Raw genomic sequence first — 25,579 nt, 5'->3', positions numbered from 1 at the left:
AGACACCTCACCCTCACTGCTCCCGACGAGCTGGCTGTGGCCTTGCATGGTTGACAACGCCGTCGGTGTGGGTCACGATGGGTCAATGTTAGGCAGTATTGTAAAGAGCTTTGAGTGGACACTGGTAAGAAAAGCGCTGTATAAATGCAGTCAAGAAGAATATGGATGATGGCCATCCATAAGTATAAAACGAATGAAATTGCCATAGGTTATATATTTTCTTACAGATTCCAGGCAAGTATTCTTATGTATGAGCCTCGACTACAGAGCAGGCATCCCTTAAACCTTTTCATCGCGGGGACCCCAACACAATTTCAGTGTCCTTGGGACCCAACTGCTCTGGCGACACTTTGGAATTGGTGAGGCTTTTGTTGAACCAAAGGATCCCCGATTTCACCTGGGTCAGAGTGGTCTGAAGCGGTGAGCATACTTCAAAATAAATCCTTTTTTTGGGCTGGCTGAGGCCAAAGAAGTTCTTTGCAGACAAACTAGCTTTGTACTGCAGCTGGAATTTGGTCACTTAACGGACCATAAGTTACACCCAGTGGGGTCTTGTTGACATTGATTTCTGATTTATAACACAGTGTTCGAATTGCTGTCGTCTGCTGAGGTTTTTCCAATTTTGCCATTTCGGAGGAGTAGTGCAGTAAGTGCCAAGAAATAAGCTTGAGGAATGCGCTGGTCATTTTCTCTGCAATCACTTCATGCTTTGTTCTTACGACCCTGCAAAACTTCTTCAGCACCACAAGTATCCTTTTTCGGGTGTTCTGTACAGTTTATCAACACGTGCAGATCCCGGCTCGAGACACATAGTTTAAGGAATGCTATCCTCTAGAGCAGAGGTCTTCAACAGGGGGTCCGCGACCCCTAGGGGGTCCGCGGAGGTACTGCAGGGGGGTCGCGAAAGTTTGGGTTGATTAGACTTTTTCTTTATATTACCCCCGCAATCTTTTACACAAATTGAAATGACTTTAAATACACATTAACATGAATCCAACACACTAGCCGCGTTTACATGGAAACATTTGATCCGATTTCTAATTGGAATAGCTCTATTCCTATCATGCGATCCGAATGTATTATATCTATGGCATTTTGGTCTCTCGCGCACACCTGACACATCTGGACTGGCTGCGAAATTTTTATGTATTTGATTTTAATGAAAGCCCAGCAGGAGAGAGCTTTTCTCTGCCTGCTCCTTCAATTAAGAAGGACAGCACAGCGACGTCAGTTTGTTGTCCGGTCTTTATATCTACCCCCTCCTCAGCAAACAATACGTATTATGATGAGAGTGTGCAGCGAAGACTGTTGGGAGAGAGAGAGTGCTGTTATGTAAGGGATAATGTACAGAACGCCGGTCATTATCGGGAAAATAAGCAATCAGCAGAGAAATAGTCAGCCAAAGACGTTGACGTCGCTTAGCAACCGGACACGCTGGGGTTGATAAGTTACAGTCGCAGAGTGTTTTAAAAATGTCCATTTGAATTGCTTTTATGCATGATTACATGCAATTGCAGTTATCAGTTTATTATGTTATGTTGTGTTTATGAATGGCAGTGGCATTGCCACCCTACTCGCTGTACCTTGCACATGTTTATAATGAAAACATGAATATATGAACCTGTGTATTATTTGAATATCTTAGTATTGAATGCAAAATAACAAGGTACATTTATACATGCCACTATAGGAACAGTTTAATATCAAACACAATTTTATACAATAAATAAGTAGGGGGTCCCCGCTCCATCTCTCCATCAGTTTGGGGGTCCTTGGCCTGGAAAACGTTGAAGACCCCTGCTCTAGAGCAGTGGTTCTCGAGCTATTGCGACTCAAAAACACCCTCTCCATGTCATTCAACAGATTGCACCTTCCACCAGCACACAGCGTTTTAGGGAGAGGAGGAGAAGATAATGGGGCTCTATTGTGTCGCTTTTCAGGGAGAATGGCTCTCCCTTCGACCCTTCAAAGGACCCCCAGGGTACGCGTACCGCACCTTGAGCAACACTGCTCTTGAGCAACCTCAACAACAAGGAGGTACTTGGTTCTGTGGGAAACAGAGAGAGAGAGACAGAGAGAGAGAGGGAAAGCGAGAGAGGATGAGAGAGAGCGAGAAAGAAAGAGAGCAAGAGAGAGAGCAGAAGAGAGCGAGATGGAGAGAGCGAGAGTGAGCCAGAGAGAAAGAGCCAGGGAGCCAGAGAGAGAGAGCAAGAGAGAGCGAGAGCGAGAATGAGAGCGAGAGCGAGAGAGAGAGAGAGAGTGAGCCAGAGAGCAAGAGAGAGAGGGGGAGCGAGAGAGAAAAAAAGAGAAAGAAAGCGAGCAAGAGCGCAATAGAGAGTGAGAGCAAGAGCAAGAGCAAGAGAGAGAAAGCAAGAGCGTGAGAGCGAGAGCCTGAGAAAGTGTGCACTCACTGGAGAAGTCGATGGCGAAGCCCGACTTGGTGATGTAGAAGTCGGTCTCGAACTGGATGGTGACCAGGTTGAGCGTGGAGTGGATGCCCTCGGGTAGCAGGGAGCCGCTCACCTCCCTCAGGGACATCTCGTTGTCGGCGGGCCCGTCCCACACCTTCAGGATGTCGTGGGACGCCTCTGTGTCGAAGGCCAGGAACTGGAGGCTGGAGAGAGAGAGAGAGCGGCTGGGTTACAGTGAGATCTGGCTGTTGTCACATTCGAAACGCATTGAAGTTGACGATTTCTCCATTTTGTTCGCACCAGATGGCCTTGGGGCTGACAACCTGTTTGTCCTCCTAGAAGCTCTTCAGCTGAAAAAAGGTGTCAATCTGTCATTGTTTATCAGCGTTTACTTTACAACTTAGTGCCTGCCGTGGAAATATTCATCGTAACTATAAAATACAATTATATACAAATTACATTAACCTTGTTTATATAATTACTAGTCAATTTAAAAGGAATTGTATATACGGTATTCTCCTCGGACCTAGTGATATCTTCATTCAGCTCTCTAACTGAGAGTTGTTTGTTGGCATAGTCTGTCTGTCTCGCTGAATGTATTCTTGGTCACTTTGCTGGCTGTATCTTCCTATGATCATGCTATAAAATTCAATCAAATATTTTGCTGGCCAAGTGTCCCAAAGAAAAACGTATTCTTCGCCAGTGCTACATAAAATAGACTGCATTTATGCAGCAACGCGCTCTACAAGTTAAGCCTGACAACATAACTAGTCCTACACACGCTCATCAACAGAATCGCTCAACGACGGCGGTTGCAGCCATTAAAGGCAACAGCCATCTCGTTGGGGAGCGGTAAGGGGGAGGGGCCCTGCTCAAAGTCGGGACGCCGCGACAGTTGGCTAATAGGAACCAGCTACCCCCCCCGGGTCGCAAGACAACCTGCTCCATCTCCTGTGCCGCTGCCGCCCATAACAATCCCTACCAAGACCAAGAGGGTGGCAGAGCATTGGAATGTGCATTCGTCATTCGATGGAACGAATTGTTTAACCACACAAAACCGCGATGGGATTTTGCACCTCGGCTGCAAAGCGAGCATTGTGAAAAGCAACTTAGCAGGGTAAGAGAAACATTCCCCCGCCCCCTTGCACCTTGCAATGAATAACATCAGCGGGTGCCATCCCGGTCTGCAAACTCCCCCCCTCCATCACTGCCTAATGGGGCATCCCGGGGCCCATCCACAGGGGCCCACGCCCTCGCTCACACCTGGGCCCCCCCCCCCCCCCCCCGATACCGCCTTCACCTCCAACACCTTCGCTAAACCCCTCCACGTCGCGGGGAAAACCTCTGCCTGAGTTGTTTTGATTTATTTCATTTTTCTCTTTACTCTACTTCTGTATAAGTGGTGGCAAGTGAGGACCATTTCAGAGTTGTTTTGTGTTACGTGATTAAATATCCTCCTTGTATGGTGAAGGTTATCTTCCCACCTTCGGTGGTGTGACGGCAAAACATGCCAATAAGGACGCCTTTATTGCCATTGTGTTGTGATAGATTTGGCATACAAAATATATATATATACAGTGTTGTGCCTGAACGCGTTCATTGAACGATAGTTCATGAACTCGTTCATATTTTCGGCGAACGTGAACTGAACGTACTGTATTACTGCCTGATGAACGTTACTGTGAACTCGTTCATTCTGGTGTCTGTGAACGGCACGCGCACTCGGTTTAACTTCGTTCAATTGGGGGGTTATTTGTTTATCAAAACGGCGGATGCGCGCGCAGAATGATTTGTTTGACCGGTTGCCATGGTTATCTCCGTGTGTTTCATTTGCAGTTGCGGCGTTGTCAGCTTACTGTTACATTAAACTGCAATCAGAAAATGCGGTTATATGCTATAGACCCTATAGTGTCTGTGGTGTAAAGGCTGGGACGAATTAAAAAATATAAATACACTTTATGTTGAAAGTATAGACCGTCCCGATTCCCATTGAAACGAATGGCGCGGTGATTATTCTTCAGAACGAGATCTGTTAAATAGTGAAAAATGAATCAAACTGTAATCAGACAACACGGTTATATGCTATGGACCCTAGAGTGTCTGTGGTATAAAGGCTGAGACGAATTTCGAATTATAAATATGTACAATCCATAACGTTATCTCCCGCTGGCTCATAGCTCAGCGGACTAGAATACCTCCTAGAATCATTGCTTGTTGGCCGGAAACGTAAATGGGGGCTGTTTACGTTTGGTTGTAGTCTTTTCGCTCGGTTCTCCGACTCAACAGTAGGGCTAGAACCGAGCGAAAAGACTACAACCAAATTTGAACTACAACCAAACTAGTTCCCTTTCCGCTTCCGGCCAACGAAGCAATGAGTCTTCCAACAGAAATCAATGGGATATACAAAATGCGCTAAATGTACAATACATTTTCGCTACGATGCTTGATTCAACCACTCTATATCATCCTAGACAAATCACGAAGTGGGCTCGATGTTCAAAATACCGGAAAAAAATAATAGCTCACACAGCAACATATTGAAAAAAAGAACTATGAACTAGTTCATTTTTTGGAACTGTGAACTTAGTTCAAATCTTTGAATTATGAACGTTGAACTGAACTAGTTCATTTTAAAATTTGTGAACTGAACTTTGAACTAGTTCACGTAGAAAGTGAACTATCCCAACACTGTATATATATATATATATATACTGGGTAATTAGACATTTTGGACCAAACCATTAGCGGTGTTATCTGACTGAGAGCTGAGGCCTGTGGGCTATTTTTCCTCTGCCGCGTAATTACAAGAATAATGTCACACAGTGGAGTTGTTGTTCAAGGAATTATGGAAATCATTATTTGGCGAATCTGTCTTTGAAAGTAGCTGCATATGATAACAAATGTATATAATCATAATAATTCAATCTTAATGAAGGTATGTACATAGGAAGCACTGTATAGAAACCAAGACCAACATACATCCGTACGCATTTTGTAGGGAAACGAAAAGAGTGCCTACCTGACGATATTGCCGGAGTCCACCTCGATAGTCCAGGTGCATCTCAGATTGTTGTCGTAAGGAAATGGATATCCTGGGGACAGAATACGCCCAGTGGACGTGCCCTTAAAACTGCCACCGCACTCGGCTGTAGGGACACACACAAACACACACACACACACGCACACAAACAGTGTTGTATTTATTGTATTGGGTTATGCTGAGATCTGACTGTTGTGTCACACTGTTGTGTCACATATGTCACATTCAAACATATTGCAGTTGATGAGTCCATTTTGTTAGCAGGTAAAATCATGGTAAAATCATGAATCTAGCAGCTAAACAGCTTCTAAAACCCCACTATGTTCCCCTTTTGTTCACTCCTCCCTGACACACGGGAGCGCTCGCGACGAGCACTTCCTGCGCGTCCCAAACGCTTAGGGATGCAAAGCGTGTGTTGTCCCGGAGTATACTTCCTAATGATGCCATTAATTAACTTTAAAAAGACCGCGTCTACAGAAACATAAACAGACCGGGGGCCTTGCTGGGTAAGGACGCAGCCGGGACAAGTGTTAATAGATAAAGCACTACGGTGGCGTTCTCTCGCCGCACGCCCTCCCTCCTCCCCACCCCTCGCTTAGCGTCCGGTTGCGCCGCGAACACAAACACCACTTCATTATAATCAGGACGGGGAGATTGCTGGAGACGGACTTGGGATGCAGGTGTATAATCAACGGCGTCATGTGGTGTTGTGGAGGGGGGGGGGGGGGGGTGTTCCTCGATGAAGGATGGAGGATGGGGCCCCACTTGGAATTCACCTGGCAGACGCCGCAGCATCGATGGTTAGTATTGACCAAACCTCGTTGAACAGTTCGTCAATAAACAACACTCTCCCCCCCCCCCCCCCCCCCTCTATTGCTGAAGACGCACACGACATGCTAGCGAGGTCGTCATGTGCCGTTCGGGAGCGGCGGGAGAACACGGAAAAAACATAAACAAGTGTGCGTGACTTTGTGTGTGTGTGTGTCTCTGTGTGCGTGTGTGTACCGCATGAGGGACAGGAAGCGGTGACATTTAAAGTGCAATCCCGCACACGATCCTGCATTTGTAAATCATTTCTAACCCTAATCCATCACCGGCCGACGGACCGGGCCGCACAAGGCTTCCCAGGGCCCGGAGGCACACAGCTAATGGCTTTATCTGTTCGCTCTCTCTCTCTCTCTCTCTCGCTCCCTCCCCCCCTCTCTCTCTCTCTCGCTCCCTCCCCCCCCCTCTCTCTCTCTCGCTCCCTCCCCCCTCTCTCTCTCTCTCGCTCTCTCGCTCTCTCCCCCCCCCCTCCTCTCTCTCTCTCTCTCCCTCGCTCCCTCTCTCCCTCTCTCTCTCTCCCTCTTTCAACTGTACCACCCCGCCTCGCCCGCTCCATTCGCCTGGCAATCTCGTGATTATGCCCCATTGTGGTTCCCCTTGTTGTTGTTGTTGTTGTTGTCGCAGTTTGGCGGTGGTAGCGGCGGTTGCGGTGGCGGTGGCGGTTTTAAAACGGACCATTGTTGTTTGAAAGACAGGACAAACCCTGTAATTAAAGTTGGCCTAACACTGGAGATGCCGGCACAACGCTCCGTAAACAGAGACGTCGGCGGTATTCCCCGGCATTGGAACGACGGCTGTGGCTCCGTCCCTCCTGTACAGAAACGCGCGTCAGGACCGTCGGCGGGATCAGGAAGCACGAGGGTTGCGTCAGCGCTCTGACCGGCGAGACGCTCTCAGCGTTTCCTTTGAACAGCGCCGCCGCCGAGGGGGAAGCGGCGTCCGACCGAATCAGCAGCGTTAATGCAACGCACGGCGGTGTTGACAGCCAGGGCCTGCACCGACCATGATGCAAGACCCCGAAAAACAGGCCGACAGACAGACAGGTGGAGGTGGAGGAGGAGGACCCCTGGAGAAAGAGAGAGGAAGAGCCGATACGAGAAAGAGAGAGGAACGCGTGGGAGAGACGGAGATCGAGAGAGACAGATTGAGAACGAGAAAGACGGAGGGGGCCGGACAGGGTGCGAGGAAGAGAGAGAGAGAGAGAGAGAGAGAGAGAGAGAGAGAGAGAGAGAGTTAACGAGAACGAGAGAGTTAACGAGAACGAGAGAGTTAACGAGAACGAGAGAGAGAACGAAAGAGACAGAGACAGAGACAGAGACAGAGAGAGAGAGAGAGAGAGACGCACACACAGTGGGTGTAAGTGTCGATGTGTGTACAGGGGGTTGAGGGGGGTTCACCAGACTGACGAGAGAACGAGAGGGAGAGAGAGAAAGAAAGACATATATAGCGAGAGAGAAAAAAAAACGAGAGCGAGAGAGAAAGGCCAGGGCCCCAAAATGAGAGGTGTTACCTATGCATGAGGGCAGGTTGTTGTCCCAGGCCCTCCTCTCCCCGGTCATGCAGGCCAGCGTGCCGCTGCCGTGCAGCGTGTAGCCCTGGTCACAGCCGTACGTGATGGCGCTACCCGCGAAGTGGCCCTCCTCCGACAGCTTGAAGCCGAACTGGGGCACGCCGGGATCATCGCAGTGGGAGAGCTCAAAGCCTAGGGGAGGAATGGGAGGAGAGGGAGGGGGGAGGAGGAGGGGAGGGAGGGGGGAGGAGGAGGAGAGGTAAGGGGGAGGAGGAGGGGAGGAGGAGGGGAGGGAGGGGGGAGGAGGAGGAGAGGTAAGGGGGAGGGAGGGAGGAATGGGAGGAGAGGGAGGGGGAGGAGGAGGGGAGGGAGGGTGGAGGGGGGAGGAGGAGGAGAGGGAGGGGGGAGGAGGAGGGGAGGGAGGAGGTGGAGGGAGGAGACGGAGGAGGAGGTGAGAACGGAGGAGGGGGTGGAGGTAGGGGAGGGGAGGGGAGGGATGAGGAGGAGGTTAGAATGGAGGAAGAGGAGGAGGGGTAGAGGAGGAGGAGAAGGATGGGATGATGGTGGAAAAAGAGGAGGAGGAAAGGGAGGAGGAGGCAGATAGTGGTTGAGGATTGAGTTGTGTGATCCCGAGTCCCAGAGGGACCACACACACACACACACACACACACACACACACACACACACACACACACTCACGAACACACACACACACGGCTATTCATCAGCATTTAAAGATGACTGCGTTCATGAGGAGCGGCAATATTCCCGTTTATCTGCGTGGTAAAGCCCTTATTGATTGAGCTCGGGAATTAATTTTCGGTTGAGCACGGATGAGGATTGGACCTAAACCACCATTATACTACGCGGCGGTAAAACCAGCCTTTTGCAAACATGAACGCGCAATTAAGACGCCACGATTAAAAGCGCAATTGAGCGTGGACGTTTACGGGTTTCGGAGGGAATCATCCGAGGGGTGGGGGTGTAGGCGGGGGGTTAGGGTCGACACGGAGGCGAGCGGGAATCACATTTAGATAAACAAGCCTTCAACAAGCGGGATGTTTCCGGGGGAAGGCTGTTAAAACGCGGCGTGTTTGATCCAGACCGTGGCCTTTGTCTCTGCTCCACCTCCCCGCCCGGGGGACGTAAAACGTTAAGAGTCCTGCTATACAGCAGCAGCAGCCGCCGCCGCCACCGCCGCTGTTGCCGCGACGACGGACCATAAACCTGGCAATGCGCGATTTATGGCGTCTTCCCTCGCCGTTTGCCCGCACGCTCGCTGTTATGGCCGTGTTCCAAGTGTCACGCCCGTCGTAAATCTCTAATCGGGGCTGGTCACACTTTACCAAACACTGCCTCATGCCCTGGGCGGACTTTAGGTGGGAGGGCTGTGTGGTAAGGGGTTGGGTTTTAATCACAGCTCCCCGGTTGGACAGGGTCGTTTGCCGTTCAGTTTGGTTGGAATAAACAAATTTTGCAAATCGGACCTTGAAGTGTGTTTTCGGAAAGCCTGCTCTTTGTCTTTCTTCCACTGAATTATTTTTTTACCGAGCACGTCGCATACTTTTTCTTCACCTTCGCTTTTTGGTTGAGAGCCCAACATGTTGTATTTAAACTTATGTGATTTTCCTGGCGTAAAAAAGTTTTAAACGCAAAGGACACAAGACGCATTGCGCGCATAGACGGATTATGACATATCGGGCCCCTGGGCATGTGGACTCCGCAGGCCCCCCCCCCCCCCCCCCTTCCAACATAAACACACGCACCCAGAATACACACACACTTATTGGCGATAATAAGTCATTGGCCTATACCTGCAACTCAGCAGGATTTGTAGCACAGGAAAGGCAACCTCACAATAATTATACAAATAAATGCATCTTTATTGAACCAAAACAGGATACAAAATATATATAATTTATGAAATTCTTGGCGATTTGAACGAATTTCGAATGCTCAGCTTTCAACCACAAATAAAAACGACTTAAAGCAACTCAATACGAACAGTTCCTTACATTAATTGACAGTAATGCATTTCACCTATGAAATGCATTTTTTCCGGGCTCTGTTCCGTGCAAAATCCTCCACGATATCATCAAAGTCCAGTACATTGGTAAGGCTTAGGTCGCTCTCAATTGCCATGAGAGAAAGTGCCTTGAGGCGTTTTTGTGACATTTTCATCATCAGTTCATTTTTTATCCTGGACAGAAGAGAGAATGACCGCTCCCCTTCGCAATTACTGACGGGCAGAGTCAGAAAAAGCCATAGTACTAAATAGGCCTACACATTTGGAAACATAGATTGCAGTCCACAATCGAGTATAATTCGTAGCAGTCCTTTTGGGGTTGCATCACCTCCAGGCTTGTTAAATGATCTGAACTGAATAAATTCATTGCTTCAACGCTCCACTTAGTTCGCCGTTGCTCCATGTTTAAATGACAGTGTCTTGTTCGTGACCGGTCTCAAATTCACAAACTGAAATAGTGCCCCCTATTGATCTTTTTATTAATTTATTTACTCAGTAGTAATAGGCCTACTATTGCTTTTTTCGCTTGAATTTTTGTATTTCTCTACTGATTGCTTAGACAATGCAACATTAAAAGTTACTAACGGTGGGGCCCAGGGCCCCACTGTTAGTAACTTGTGGGGCCCTGGACCCCACTGTTAGTAACTTGTGGGGCCCTGGGCCCCACTGTTAGTAACTTGTGGGGCGGCTCAGTCTACTTCAGTTACTAACAGTGGGGCCCTGGGCCCCACTGTTAGTAACTTGTGGGGCCCTGGACCCCACTGTTAGTAACTTGTGGGGCGGCTCAGTCTACTTCAGTTACTAACAGTGGGGCCCTGGGCCCCACTGTTAGTAACTTGTGGGGCCCTGGGCCCCACTGTTAGTAACTTGTGGGGCGGCTCAGTCTACTTCAGTTACTAACAGTGGGGCCCAGGGCCCCACTGTTAGTAACTTGTGGGGCGGCTCAGTCTACTTCAGTTACTAACAGTGGGGCCCTGGGCCCCACTGTTAGTAACTTGTGGGGCCCTGGACCCCACTGTTAGTAACTTGTGGGGCGGCTCAGTCTACTTCAGTTACTAACAGTGGGGCCCTGGGCCCCACTGTTAGTAACTTGTGGGGCCCTGGACCCCACTGTTAGTAACTTGTGGGGCGGCTCAGGGGGGCCGAGCCGCCCCCCAAGGGCCCCCCTGAGCCCTTGGGCCCCTGGGCATGTGCCCGGTGTGCCCGTGCAGTAATCCACCCATGATTGCGCGAGTGAACGGGGCCACGCTCAGCGAAGAAGCTAAGTGTAATTACTCCGTGCCTCATTTTAATGGCAGCTGGCAATTTAACCAACTGAAGATGCATTTCCTCTCTAGTGGAAACTTGTGTTTTTCTAGAGTAGGAACGGGACAAATCGCAGCTCAACCTGAGAGCCATACAACTTAGTTAGTGTGTTTAGCACAGTTGATGTACGACGGCAAACGCACCACGTTAATTAACACCCTGATTTACTCCATCTCGTATACCTCTTTATAGCGACATATTACTAAAGGTGGACCTTCACGTATGAACTAAAAGCCAAGCTAATGAGATTGTCTGGCTTTGGCTTTGTCTCATTAAATCGACACTTTCACCATTCTCATTAACCACGTTGAACCTTGACTTTAACGACCACCTACGTAGAAGAAACATCCCACTCAAACACGTAGAGACACACACACACACACACACACTAAAAACCAAATTGTAAGGGAGACTACAGGGTCACCAACCTGCTTCTCTCGTCTCAGCAAACAACACACACACACACACACACACACACACACACACACACACACGGCCAATTAGAGAACAGCCCAGAGCCTATCTGACTATCAGAGAACCACTTACCAAACTTTATGAGCGTGCGCGCACACACACACACACACACACACACACACGCACATCACTGCACAGAAAAATCTCACAAACACAAACAATTTCATTCCATTTACCAAAGCATGTCAAGGCAGGTACAGACGGTAATTTCAGCCCATAGAATGATTGGAACCTAGCTGACACAGTTATAGCAACTAAACAAGCAACCCGACAACATAAACGTGGGCGGGAAGCAAGAATAACAAACATGAAGGGGAGAAAGAAAACAAAGCTCTGAAGCAGTGTCAAGATTCATCTCAGTAGCTATAGCTGCCTTGTTGTCGGGGACGACGACGAAGAAGCCACATAAGACACGACGGTGAGCTGAGGTTCAAGTAACGTCTCAATCTCATCCCCCAAACCCCAGAGTCTCACTGAGCCGAGGTTCAATTGAAGTAGCTGTTATTCTACCTTCCGCGATGGTGTCGACGCCAGCGTAGGGCTGTGCAATTAATCGATTTACAACGCGATTTTGAATTTTGAATTTTGAACGGGAAATTTCGAAGTTCTCAGTTCCAAAAGTTTTTTTGGAGAGAAACACTGAAAAAAAACGCATCATATTTCCAAGCTCAAAAATAATCGGGATTTTAATATTGAGCAAAATAATCGTGGCTATGATTTTTTTTCCATAATGGAGCAGTTCGAGGCCAGCGCTGCTCTTACTGTAGTACTGGAGCTTGAAGCCCTCCCCAGTGGCTTCCTGGTCAGAGTAGAACTCCAGCCACAGCTGGTTGGAGGTGCTTGTGAGGGACAGGCCCAGCATGGCCGTGCCCGTGTAGCTGCCCATGAGGTGGGCCGCGGTGTCCTTGCCGTCGTACACCTGGGAGGGGGGGTCAACAAGAAGAGAAACAAAGAATGGTTCAAAAACGCACACGCGTCATTCATCATCGTCAGGCATGGGATTATGGGGCCAGGGTGGGTTGGATGGCTACGAGCGGTTTTGACTATATTTTACATTTAGGGCATTTAGCAGATGCTTAATCCAAAGCGATTTACAATAAGTACATTTGTCAGAAGAAAGAGAAGCAGTATATCGATGTCGATACATTTAGGATGGTCATGAAACAAGTGCCAATTACTAACAATCGCTAGGTTAACCCATTCCCCGTATACAACAAGGATAACAAGGATAAGAGGCTACACAATGCTAAGTACTATTTTTAAGGGCAAGGACGTACAACATACAATAAGTGTGCAAGAAGGGTGTGGGGGGTAAAGGAAGAGGCTATGCATGAGTCTAGGTGAACTCTGAACAAGTGAGTCTTGAGTCTTCGTTTTCACAGAGGCTAAGAAACTGATTTGATTTAGGTATTTCCTTCTTTACGTCTTTGTTTGGATCTACATGGGTGTAAGGAGATGATGATAAAAAATATTGGTTTCATTTGATTTGGTTTCTTGCTTTCTTAGGGCAGTCTATCCTTCTTCAGCGATTCCACACCAGAATCATGCAACACAAGCTAGTTATGAATATTGACTTTGCATAAAATAACAAGCATTGCATTCCTCAATATTAATTTTTGGATGAAAACCAGATCCTAGCTTCAGAAAACCTTTGGAAAGTGTTTCGATATGAATAATCCTTCGGTAAACTTCCTGAACAACACCAGGTCAACACTGAATACCAAGTGTTTTTCAATGACATTTGGTTTTAAAAGAAAGAAACTCAGAGGTTAAACGGCATTTAGTCCAGTCGCCAAACTCTGGTGACCTGCAGAGGAGCCAGGAAGAGTGGGGGCTGCAAACAAGACAAGGATGTGTTTCCTTTCTGGTGTCAGGGCCACAGTGTCCACCGAATCCTAAGTCCAGGCTAATTAAATGATCCCGACCTCCCATCGCACCCACCGTTAGATCATGTTTTACATCAGCCATATCATCCCAGTGGTGCCCGAGATGTAATCTGCCTGAAGGATCCCCATTGTCATGACGATGATAAGATGACAAACAACATTCAACTCACAAACTATCCGTGACTCATCCGTGTGTCACGCACAATTTCAAAAACAAGGTCTAGTGTCGTGGTGTCCCTGAGCAAGACACCTCACCCCAATGGCTCCCGACGAGCTGGCTGTCGCCTTGCATGGTTGACTCCTTCGTCCGTGTGTGAATGTGTGTATGAAGGGGTGAATGTGAGGCAATATTGTACTGCGCTTTGAGTGGCCACGGGTTGGAAAAGCGCTCTATAAATCCAGTCTGTTCACCTTTTACTATCGTTGTTGTTTTTGTACCTTGATGATGTCTCCCTGGGCGAGCTGGAAGGCAGCGGCGGTGACGTTGATGCCCTTGCCCGTCTGGACGTGGATGCTGTACACACACTCGTGGCTGTCGGCGTAGTTCATGGGGTAGTTGGGGGACAGCAGGGTGCCCTCGCTGTCGGTGACCGTCGACCCACACTCAGCTACGGGACGGGAAGGGGGGGGGGGGGGGGGGGGAGATCAGAGTCACGTGACGGCACGGACAGACTGAACTCTGAATCTGCTGAACTCATAATGTAATGCGTGTAGGTTATAACAATGACAGGGGCATTATGTTGTTAAGAATTACGTTGATGGTGTTTGTGCGTGCATGAATTGTTTGGAATATTATAGCCATTCATCACGACAACAATAAGAAACCGAATCCAAAAGCATCATGAGATATTGAACGCGGGATAAGCGGCCGATTTTAAAATCACTACAGATTTAATTTAAATGATTTCGCATCCAGGTTATTTTCTTATTAAAGGATTTAATAGCACGCGTTCGATTCCACACAGCGGGGGGGCATGTTTCACAGAACCAGAGTGCATAATCGTGATATGTCAGTGCCATGTTTAATGCATACAAACAAAACTTGGCCCAACGCTTTTTACTTATTATTTCGCAGCATTTATGAGCATGCATATTTCATCACTTATTATCCACATCAAGTGAGCCACAGTAGAATCGACGAGATATAAAAAGATACGTCGTGCCGTTTGCCTCCTTGGCCCTCACTTCGCGCCTTGCAATATTCATGCCGCCATAACCATGTTAATCGCACATGGGGCCGACCGAGGGACTAGTGAGAAGGCATGAAGCGTTGCATCATGGGACGTCATCGCACTCGTAGTTGATACAACAGGATGCTGTGAATTATCTTCAGAGTGAGCACTTACGGACGTACGAGTCATCAAATTAGGCTTCTCCGCGGAGAGGTAGGAAAATATAGTCCGGCAAAAGTACCAAAGCGATGTTTTGCCGAGCACCTAGTGCCCTTAAGTGGAGCTAGATCCTCTGCACTTATTTCACCCAAGTGGCTTCAATCAGTCGAGGAGTATGTATCTCTGTGCTTTATGCCCGTAATGTGCACCTCAAAGTCGCGGGGAGCAAAGGAAAATGAAACGACAGCCGGCGCATGTTAAACCAGTTAACAGTCGTTCGGGGAGAAAACACACGCTTATGACGTTGATCCCTGAATAGTTTACCCTTTTAACTCCTCTGGCAAACCTCTTTGTGTCTTAATGTGATTCTCCGCGTGATTGGGGAAGAATGCGAGTGCGATTACTGTGATTAAGGCGTCTTTTAGCGGAGCGAGGCCAAACGCGATGGAGACTATGGCCAGAGTGCTCTGCAAAGCAGCGGCCCCAACGTGTGTTGGGTTGGGAAATTTTGAGCCGGCTTAATCTGGGCTGAGGAGGCCCCATCGCCCTCTAAAGCCTCGAGAGATCGGAAACCTTTGTGGGCCTTCGCCAGCTTTAGCATGATCAGTCTTCGGCCTGGGCCTCACACACAGAGATCCTTCGATTGATTATAATCACAAAGGGCTCAAACCAAACCAGTTGATCTTGACGCACTGTCTCTCATTGGGTAGAGAAAGCTGTGTCATGCAGCAAGGAAAATCCATTTTTTTTGGACTGTTAGACTCTAACCCATCATGACATTTTTATCACCATGATTGAAATGAACGGTTGTGAATCCAAACGCGAACGAAAATAATAAATAAAACATAGTGTACCTGCCAGTGGGTGTTCAGTCACAGGCCCTCTATAGCTGAGGTTTGAACGTCGTCGGTACGAGCAACCACCACAACAACAACAACAACAGAAGAACTGAAAGAGCAGCAAAAAGGAAACAGGAGTAGAAAGCGCTGACAACGTACCCACACACCTTGGAAGAGGGGCGCTCCACATGCGCCGGCCTCCCCCCAGACACACCACCTCCCTGGCCCCCTGCAGGCGGTAGCCCGCGTTGCAGGTGAAGGCCAGGGAGTCGCCGATCCCAAACCTGGAGCCCGCGTGCCCGCCGAACTGGGGCTTGCCGGGGTCCTCGCAGGGTTCAAGGTCGTACTCTGGAAGGGGGGGGGGGGGGGAACGAGAAATATTACGGTAATATTGAATTCACATATCTGGTGTCGAAGCGTCTTTTGAAATTCCGGATTAAGTCTGACAAAAAACCTTGTTTTGTTGAAAGGAGGACCGACGTTGTCATTCATTATAAGGGGAAAGGAAATATGAATAGCGTATGATTCATGCTAATTAAATCTAGTGCCAATTAAATCCACAAGCTTGAGCGTTGAGATCGGAGTACGAATTTGAAGTACTTTTTGTACCCAGTGCTCGCACTATCCAAAGGCTAAACAAATTGGCAGTCCTTTTCAAAGGTCATAAAAGTTTTAAATGCATTGCTTAGCAGGCAATCTATAGACCCTAATTGCGGAGCACATAAGGACAAAAAGACTGCTCTAATCATCAGATAACCGCATGAATATTCATGACCACGCGAGGGTTTGCTCCGCCTCAGCGAACAGCGGGCAAATATCTATCTAGACCGCACGTGACTTACACACTCATTTCATCGTTATTTTCCCACGTTTTTTCTATCTCCCTCTTTCCCCCTTCCAACATAACCCATAACCCATTGCATTCATCTTATCTCTCCCCCTTCTGGCTGTATCTCTCTCTACCTCCCCCCCAACCGTCCTTTCTCTCAACCTGCTCCTCTCTATCTCTCTCTCTCCCTCTCTCTCTCTCCCTCCCCTCCCTCCGTCCCTCCCCTCTCTCCCTCCTTCCCCCTCCCTCTCTCCCTTCTTTTCTCTCTCTCCCTCCCTCCTCTCTCTCTCTCCCTCCCTCACTCCCCTCCCTCCCTCCATGCCTCCCTCAGGCAGAGTGGGGGGGGGGGGGGGGGGGGGGGGGGGGGGTGGTGGGCAGGGAGATACGAGTCTGACGTCCGCTTTGATGATCATCCCACTCCAGGATACACCGTCTATACCCCCGCTGACCTTGCCCCCTCTTAATGATCCCGCTTGAATCAACTCGGCCCAACCTCCAGCTCACCCCTGATCAGACACGCAAATCACTGCCTCACATGTTGTAGCTGTCTCGGCTCCTTAAGGAGCGACCGGGGCTCAACGCTCGCTCCTTAAGGGGCGAGCGTTGAGCCTGATCTCCCCGATCGAACGGTTGGACTCTGATCGTCGCCTGTCTTGCCGTCGATGATCGCATTAAGTCTTTAAGCCTGAGCCCCCGAACACGCCCTCCCTGCGCCACGCTATTCCCCCTGACGCACCACTTGTTAGACGGAGAAAAACTTAAATAATCAGCCCCTATCTGGCAGCAAAGAACCACTGCATCCCTCGTACTGCGCCATCCCATCTGCACCACCTTTCTTTTGATCCGGACACAGCGTTCCTCAACCTCTCAACCCTGGCAAAGACAGCGATCCCTCCAGCTAGAGCCACATCGCTCTCCTCCCTCCCTCCCCTCTCTCCCACCCTCCCCCCCGCCCCTGCTGTCCAACCCTCCTGCCCCCCCCTCCCTCCCTCCCTCCCTCCCCCCCCTGCTGTCCAACCCTCCTGCCCCCCCCTCCCTCCCTCCCACCCTCCCTCCCCCCCCTGCTGTCCAACCCTCCTGACCCCCCCTCCCACCCTCCCTCTCTCCTCCCCCCCCCTGCTGTCCAACCCTCCTGACCCTCCCTCCCACCTTCCCTCCTCCCCCACCCTCCCCGCCCCCTCCTCACCCTCCCTAACTCCCCCCTCCCTACTGTCCAACCCTCTTCATCCTCCCTTTCACCTCCCACTCCCCCCCCCCCCCCTCCCCCACACCCCTCCCTCACCCCCACCCCCTCCTCACCCGAGAAGGAGATGTTGAAGCCCTGCAGCGATATGGAGAAGTCCGAGATGAAGCGGAGCTGGGCCTTGAAGTTCCCGTAGAGGCCGGCGTTGACGGGCGCGGGGCGCTCCGACCCGGTGAGGCGCGCCAGGGGGCGGCTGAAGCTGCCGTTCTCCGTGATCAGCAGGTAGTCGTGGTGGTCCTCCAGGTGGAAGGAGTAGAAGGTGAACTGGACGCCTGGAGCGAGGGGAGGAGGAGGGAGAACGTAAAGGTTCAGAGGAGCCAAGAGCCTTTCAGCTGAGCGTGTACTTTTTAAAAGTGTTGTGGTTGCGCGGTCAAGTTCTGAACTTGGACACTGACCAACGAGGCAGGATAGGATATGTCGTATTTTGTGTTCCTTGTGTGAAATACGTTTCTGAATGTTTTTCGTGCTTTGGTGCGAAAGGTAGGCGTTTATTGAGTTTGAGTGCGATGCAACCGGCAATGCAAGAACATTAATTCTATCCTTGGAATGGGCCTTCACACCAATCTCGGATTTAAACGCGAATTTTTAGGACTGAGATTTAATCAAGATGGCCGCCAGGGGGATGAGGCCCCCCTTGAACCAAGGGGAGACAGTGTGATTAAATAGCTGATGGGACTGTGGGACGAAAAGCCCAAAATGTGTGAAACTAGTAACAACTTCTTCCTGTACACCTTGGGGCGAGCGCGCGGTGGGGCGTGATAGCCAATCAGCAGGGAGAGTGAGATCAGTTTGTTGCAAAATGGAAATGCACAGCAGTGGTTTCAATGAGGCTCTTTGAGGAAAGGTTTGGCATTGAATCAAAACAGCAGGGACAAGATTACAGCGTTGAGTTCCATCAATTTCCCATTGAAATCATGTGGGAGGGGGAGGGGGAGGGGGGGGGATGACTGGGGAGGGGTGCCACGCCAGGGATCATATAAACGGTTATGCTGTACTCTTTGAAAAAGAAGAAGAAAAACGATGATATGCCATCATTATGAGTGTTATCAATTACCCCTAATAGGCACATTTGGTAGCAATTTGGGGGGAAATTATTACCACAATCAATTAAAAATAACAACAGGAGGAAAGGTGTAACGGCATTTCATCTTAATGCCGCAGAATTAAACGCCACGGGAGCGATTATTCGTCAACCTAAATGATCAGCTTTTTTACATCAGCCATTTTTTATAAAGAATTAAAGTAGATGCCCACGATGCAACGGTGTGGGGTAGAAACAAAACAACGACAGGTGCTTAACAAGAAAAAATACACCCTGCAGTACCCCAGCGGCACCAGCCGGGTATTCTCCACCATACTGTGCAGAGCCACACGGGCGGCATGAGGCTCAGGAGGCAGAGTGGGTCGGCTGGTCAACGGAAGACACCTCACCCTAACTAGTCCTGACGAGATGGCTGTCACCTTGCGTGGCCGACCCCGCCATCGGCGTGCGAATGTGTGCATGAATGGGTTAATGTCAGGCCTTATGGTAAAGCACTTTGAGTGGTCACTGGTTAGAAAAGCGCTATAATAAGGGTTAGGGTTAGGGTTGAATATCACAGTAGTCGTAGTAGCGGCAAAGAGTACAATCGCAAAAACCACAATAACAACGCGATACCTGTTTCCACGTCTACCGTGACCTTCCCGGTTCGCCCAGAGCGCTCCCTTCCAACCCGTCACGTCGCGTCAGTCAGACACGGAGGCTCGGGAATTGTGCCCAGGGCGGGAGACCAGGGTTCGGGTTTACCTTTGCCATGGCTGACCTCCACGGTCCAGGTACAGTTGAGGGAGCTGGGGTAGAGCTCCGGGAAGCCCGGAGACAGGATGATACCGCCCGGACCTCGGATGTCGCCCCCGCACGACGCTGAGAGGGAGGGAGAGAGGGAGAGAGGGAGAGAGGGAGAGAGGGAGAACGAGAGAGGGCAGAGGAGAGATCAGGCCAAGGTGATGCTGACATTGATGCATGGACACCACACTTTTATTTATTGCACTCCTAAATAAACCATCCCTGGAAGGAGGGGTCTGTCTTTCGCCGTTCCATCTCAAGGTTCCTTCCTTGATTATTAGGGGTTCTTCATTGCCCTTTGGGGGGAGGGTGGCTAGGGTTATGGGGGGGGAGGTCATAAAATGGTACCTGTGAACAAGCGTTGTGGGACCAAGACCGTGATCAGGTTTCACTTTATAAAATTGACATCATTTCTGCACAAAGGGCAGATTATCTTTTCTAAAAGGGGCTTGCATCATTGGAGCGGAATAGCATTGGTCGAGAGTGAATTCAAAAGGTTTGTTTGGCGCATGCACACACGCCCAAACACACACACGCCCAAACACACACACACGCCCCCACACACACGCGTCCCCACACACACACACACACACACACACACACACACACACACACACACACACACACACACACACACACACACACACACACACACACACACACACACACACACACACACACGATCACCAGCGTGAAGCAGTAACAACTTTATGTAACACCTGCATCTCAACACGCCAGAGGTGGACGGGGCCATAGGTTGGCGGGGCCAAAGCGCAGACGTCCCGCAGTTGAGACATCGACGTCCACCTGGCTGTGGTGGGATGACTGGTGACATATAGCGCTCTGACAGGAGAGCTCTTTATCTCATCACAATAAGTTAATAAGATAGAGCCTTTGGCCTCAAAGGTCGCCGGGGGCAACGCAGGCTAATGCTATTTCCGCCTGAAGGTTCACCTGTCTAATTGGGTATGGTACAAAAAAAGAATACACAAGCTCTTTTCCGCCGACGTTGTCACGTTGCCGTGCGCCTAAAAAGGTCATCACGCATAAAGGGCGCCGTTTTGGGATAAAAACAGCGTTGAATAAATGAGATGCAGTGCCTTTGTTGTTCCTGTAGGCCCCGGACGTTTCCCTGAAGTTGGCAATGACTTATAAACACTCGGCTGGCTCGCGCCCGCGATGAGACAGTTTTGGTCGGCAAATATTGGAGAAACGACTTTAAAAAAGGAGGGAAACGCGGGGAATGCTAATGAGCTGGATCACAGAGGAGCCCCGGGGCAGCACAGCTGTATCAGACGCACACAGACACAGGCAGGCGTGTGTGTGTGTGTGTGCACGTGCATGCACTCACACATGTATGCAAAAACACACACACACACAGATGCATGCAAACACATGCACACCCACACTTCCAATCACCCTTAAAGCACATGGGAGCACACAAACTAACACGCACACCCAGACACATATAAACACACACACACACGGACATATATAAACACACACTCACACATACACACACTGACACACACATACATGTGCAACAAACACACACATACACATCATACATATACACGTAACAGGCACACACACACACACATACACACAAACACACACACGGACACGCACAGACGGACGCACGCCCTCTCCTTCCTTCCTTCCTTTCTCCTCTAGCACCCAAGGGCCCTCCAGCAGCACAACACATCAAGGCCCCCTGGATCCGCGCTCACCAACAAAATTATATCACATGTTTTATTAATGAGCTAAAATTACATAAAGTCATTAAAAGTGGATGAGTACACTCGGAGGTAGCAGCGTTGGGGGGGGGGGGGGGGAAGCGGTGGTCATGGCGACCGGGGCCCCGGGGGCCGACACCTATAGGATGAGAACGCCGCCAGGCTTCACTGCAATTTACCGAGCCGCGCCGACACCGCAAACACCCAGCTCTGAAGCGCGCTAGCCCCCCTCCCTGCCCCTCCACCCCCCCCCCCCCCCCTACCCTACCCAACAGGGCTCTTTGCATTCCCTTGTGTTGTTCGCCCGTTTCAGCAGCCCGCCGCCATCGGACGGCGTTGTTTGTTCGTACTTGTTCGAAAAAAGCGGAAAAGGGGAAAAAGTGTAAATAAGCCCAGAAATTAATGTTTTTTTGGGTTCAACGAAAGAGAAGTTTCTGTGGGAACACACGAAGCAAACATAATTGCAGCGCTCTGCATTTTTTGGCGCATACGACTCAAAACAACCTGGATGTATCGGTTCAACACCGATTTTGTTTATTTGTAGAAATGTGAAAAACGCGTTACCTTCCCGAGTTTCTGCTCCGAATAAAACACCTTCTTGGGGATTTGTTTAAACACTATAGGTTTTCACCGATGCCGACTGGACCGCAATGTTTATTTTAGTTTTGGAATAAAACCAACTGCAGAAAAGGGTCCGAGCCAATGGAATTAGCTTCCCTGCAAAACATCAATTACTGTCTATGCAAATCAAACGGCTCACAAAGGGAGCTTGTACCGAGAGACGTTGCGGCCACGCTTAATTTCCGAATCAATTACATCATCCGCCGAACATCAAAACTATCACGCCTGGATTACCACACTGGCACACACTGGTTCGTACGCAAAGGATCATCAAACATCCTAGATCACAGCCCTGACATGTTGTACTTGTTTTATTCATCACGGCTCACAAAAACATAACATAAAAGTGTGCACTCGGTTGACCGTGACTTAACCCCGTGCGTACCACGTGCAGTATGGCGGAAAATATCATTTTAAAAAAGCCCGGGGCTCTACATGAAACGATAACACATTGTTTGTCCGGGTCCCCAACGTACCGTCACAGGTAGGCAGGGGGTTGCTCCAGAAGTGGTTCCTCTCGCAGGCCAGCGCCTCTTCATGGCTCAGGCGGTAGCCGGGCTCGCAGCGGTAGGTGACGGTGGCGCCGATGGACAGGTCGTGGCCCAGTCGCGCTCCGTTTACCGGGATGCCCGGGTCCATGCACGAGTAAGTGTCCAGGGTAACGACTGGAAAGGGGGAGACGATAGACAGCAGATGTTCAGGATCTCCTATTATACTACTTTTCTGGCCTTAATTTCTTAGCAATGACTCCTATAGAGAGACCTGACACGAATCACGGCACAAAAAACTATGCAGATTTTCAGGAAACTCTTCCTCTCATCTGGGCGCTTTCGGCATTCTCTGTCAACACTCGGCTTCGTCCATCTCCGCCCCCCCTCCTGCCAACCCCACTCCGTTGTGATTATACTATAATCATTCTAACAACGTGTATAAGTCATAAAAGTCAAAAAAGCCTAATAGGTGCTCTTTAAGGACAGAACTGGTTTGGGATGTTTCAGAGGGTTTTGAGATGGAGAACGATACAAGGCAGTAGACGTTTAATCAAGAGGGGTTTGGGATGTTTGAGAGGGATTTGAGATGTTTGTGAGGGTTTTGAGTGGGAGAATGTAGACAATAGACGTTAATGACAGGAGTGGGTTGAGACGTTTGAGAGGGTTGTGAGATGGAGAACGATAGGAGAGAGAGGTGAAGGAAAGGACTGGTTCGAGATGTTTGTGGGAAGGAGAACGATAGAGGACAGAAGACATTAAGGACGGGGAGGGTTTTAGATATTTGAGAGGGTTTTGAGATTGAGAACGTAGAAGAAAGTAGACGCTAAGGACAGGAAGGGTTTGAGATGTTTAAGAGGGTTTGGAGATGGAGAACAATGGAAGACAGTAGACGCTAAGGACAGGACTTGTTTGAGATGGATGGCAATGCCGGGTGAGTTATATTGGCATTGAATGGCGTTCTGAATAAATGGACACACGCTTTATGGCAGGAAAATGAAATACATTTTAAGGATGAATAATACAATTAATAGGGTGGCTTCGTCGAGCTGCGCATGTGACTGTACTGGGTTTCCTGGATGTGGGATGGTGAGTGAGGATGTGGTGTTTAAAGATAATTTTTTATGCGATAGTTAATAAAGACTCACGATAAAGACAACATTTGCTCTATATGATAAATGTGCTGCACTTGACTGATTGTAAACAAAGGTCTTAATTGTATAAATGTTGTTTCATAAACTCAGCATCAGTGTAACTAATGAAATAAATTCTCGGTGTGTTCCTTCAATTCCAGAAACCATAAAACTTCTCGGCCCCATTAATTCCGAAAAGACAAAAACGCTGACAGGACCAGCAATGACATTACGGAGATAATGACAGGGGTAGGTTAAGGATCCAGGTTGAATGCATAATGAAGAGCTTCCTCAAAGTCAGACTGCTGTTTTGACTTAAGCTTGGCTTTAATAATTCACCCTGGCAGCGATGTCTGAATGTGCGGTTGGGGGATTACCCACACACACAGAAAAACAAGACAAGGCCGCAGTTGTTGGTTTAATAGCGAGATGCGCCCAGGATGTTTAACCGGTCAATACGACCTGTCAAACTGAAGTGATCTCTGACTGTTTCTGTAACAAAAGTACACTCCCAAAGCAGGTAAATAAATACTCCTTGTGGCCAGAGGAGGTCAAGAGGTTCAAGTGAAGGCAGACTGGATACAGCGTTTAACGTCACTTTAACGCATTCTGCAACGGTTCTGTCAGGAGAGCTCGCTTTGTTACTATGGTAGAGATAGGAAAAACTTTCTCCTTTAAACTTTAAATCACACTCTACATAGACCATTGTTCCAGAATAATGGTGGTGTTTTGAGTGCTGCCTCTTCACATGTTCACAAAAGGTGGGACGACCAGGATGTGAAAGGTGGGGGAATCCACCACATATAACTATGAGGACATGTCCTACCAGACAGCACATCAATCTAAACCCAAATGAGGCCAAGCTCTTACAATCACAGTTCACCGAAGATGGGATTCACATATGATCTGCAAACATTGCGAATGAGGCAATTGGAGGCAATGTTCACCCGTTTTATAAATACATTTTGAAAACGTCTATTTAAACAAATCTATAAATGTTTGTGTGAGGGGGAGCACACACCTCGGACTGAATAAACGTCCAACACCTCAGACGGATCAATGGGTGGTCTGGGAGAGCTGTTCACTGGAGGGTGACCTCATGTCCTGCTGAGGGGAGTCGGTTTGAAATTGGAGCGATTCGCCGCTGGAGCAGAGTTAAGGAACACCGGTTCAGTCCGGCCGGCCAGGCTGGCTTGATAAGTTATCTGAGGAACCCGCCCCTTTTTCTTGCCACCACTTAAAAGCTCCTCAAATCAGTGAAGTCATCTATTATTCCGTAGAATGGAATAACGGTGATTACAACAAGGGGGCGAGTAATTGCTAAAGAAACTGATTTTTGATATTGACTTAAAGAAATAAATCTGGTCTTGATTATTTATTATTATTTATATATATATATATATATATATATATATATACATATATATATATATACCAGATTTATTTCTTAGCAATCACTCGCCCCCTCGTTATAATCACAGTCATTTTCATAGATATATCTGGAAACTACATATGGAATTTATTCTTAGGAGAAGCCAAGCTGAGGAGGCACTAATTGATGACTAACATGCTCCTAATTATTCACAAATTAAGCACACCTGTCAAAAGCAGAGTGACTTCTCTGATACCACTGACACAACTCAAGCAATCTAAGGCCCCGTTTACACGAGGACGCTTGCGGGTGAAAACGACAAAATATTTGATCGGAAGTGCCTTTCGTTTAGACGGTGACGGCGTTTTTGGGGCATGAAAACGCATAAATCTGAAACCACCCTCCAGAGTGGAAAAGTTGAAAACGCTCCGCCGTAGCGTTTCCGTCTAAACTGCCAAGACGCAAAACACTGCTCAGATCTGCTCACGTCGCGTACGCGTAACGTCACATACATGTGCCAGTACAAGGAAATAAACAAACATGTCAGATTATTTCCATGCGTCGGACCTTCAAGCTGCTCTGGCAGCTCTAACAAGCATACAGGAGTATTTCCACGAAATGTACAGGATATTTACAGATAGTATTACTGAACATAGAAGGATCTTTTTGGTTTTTGCGGCACGGA

General features: G+C 48.8%; 1 protein-coding gene across 1 annotated transcript in view; it reads right to left on the bottom strand.

Moving 5' to 3' along the window:
• Positions 1-25,579, bottom strand: part of LOC132459082 (CUB and sushi domain-containing protein 3-like) — a 255,684-nt gene that overhangs the window by 147,603 nt on the left and 82,502 nt on the right. Inside the window, exons 18-26 of the mRNA XM_060053457.1 lie at positions 22,378-22,566; positions 19,506-19,622; positions 17,776-17,991; positions 15,807-15,995; positions 13,916-14,085; positions 12,354-12,510; positions 7,787-7,978; positions 5,431-5,557; positions 2,412-2,614 (exon numbers count right to left, since the gene is read on the bottom strand). Coding sequence (XP_059909440.1) covers positions 2,412-2,614; positions 5,431-5,557; positions 7,787-7,978; positions 12,354-12,510; positions 13,916-14,085; positions 15,807-15,995; positions 17,776-17,991; positions 19,506-19,622; positions 22,378-22,566 — 1,560 coding nt within the window. The remainder of the gene's footprint in view (positions 1-2,411; positions 2,615-5,430; positions 5,558-7,786; positions 7,979-12,353; positions 12,511-13,915; positions 14,086-15,806; positions 15,996-17,775; positions 17,992-19,505; positions 19,623-22,377; positions 22,567-25,579) is intronic.

The sequence above is a fragment of the Gadus macrocephalus genome, chromosome 6 (assembly GCF_031168955.1).
Source record: "Gadus macrocephalus chromosome 6, ASM3116895v1".
Lineage (NCBI taxonomy): Eukaryota > Metazoa > Chordata > Actinopteri > Gadiformes > Gadidae > Gadus > Gadus macrocephalus.
Note: the sequence above shows the minus strand (reverse complement) of the source record. Positions and strands in the feature narration are given on the sequence as shown.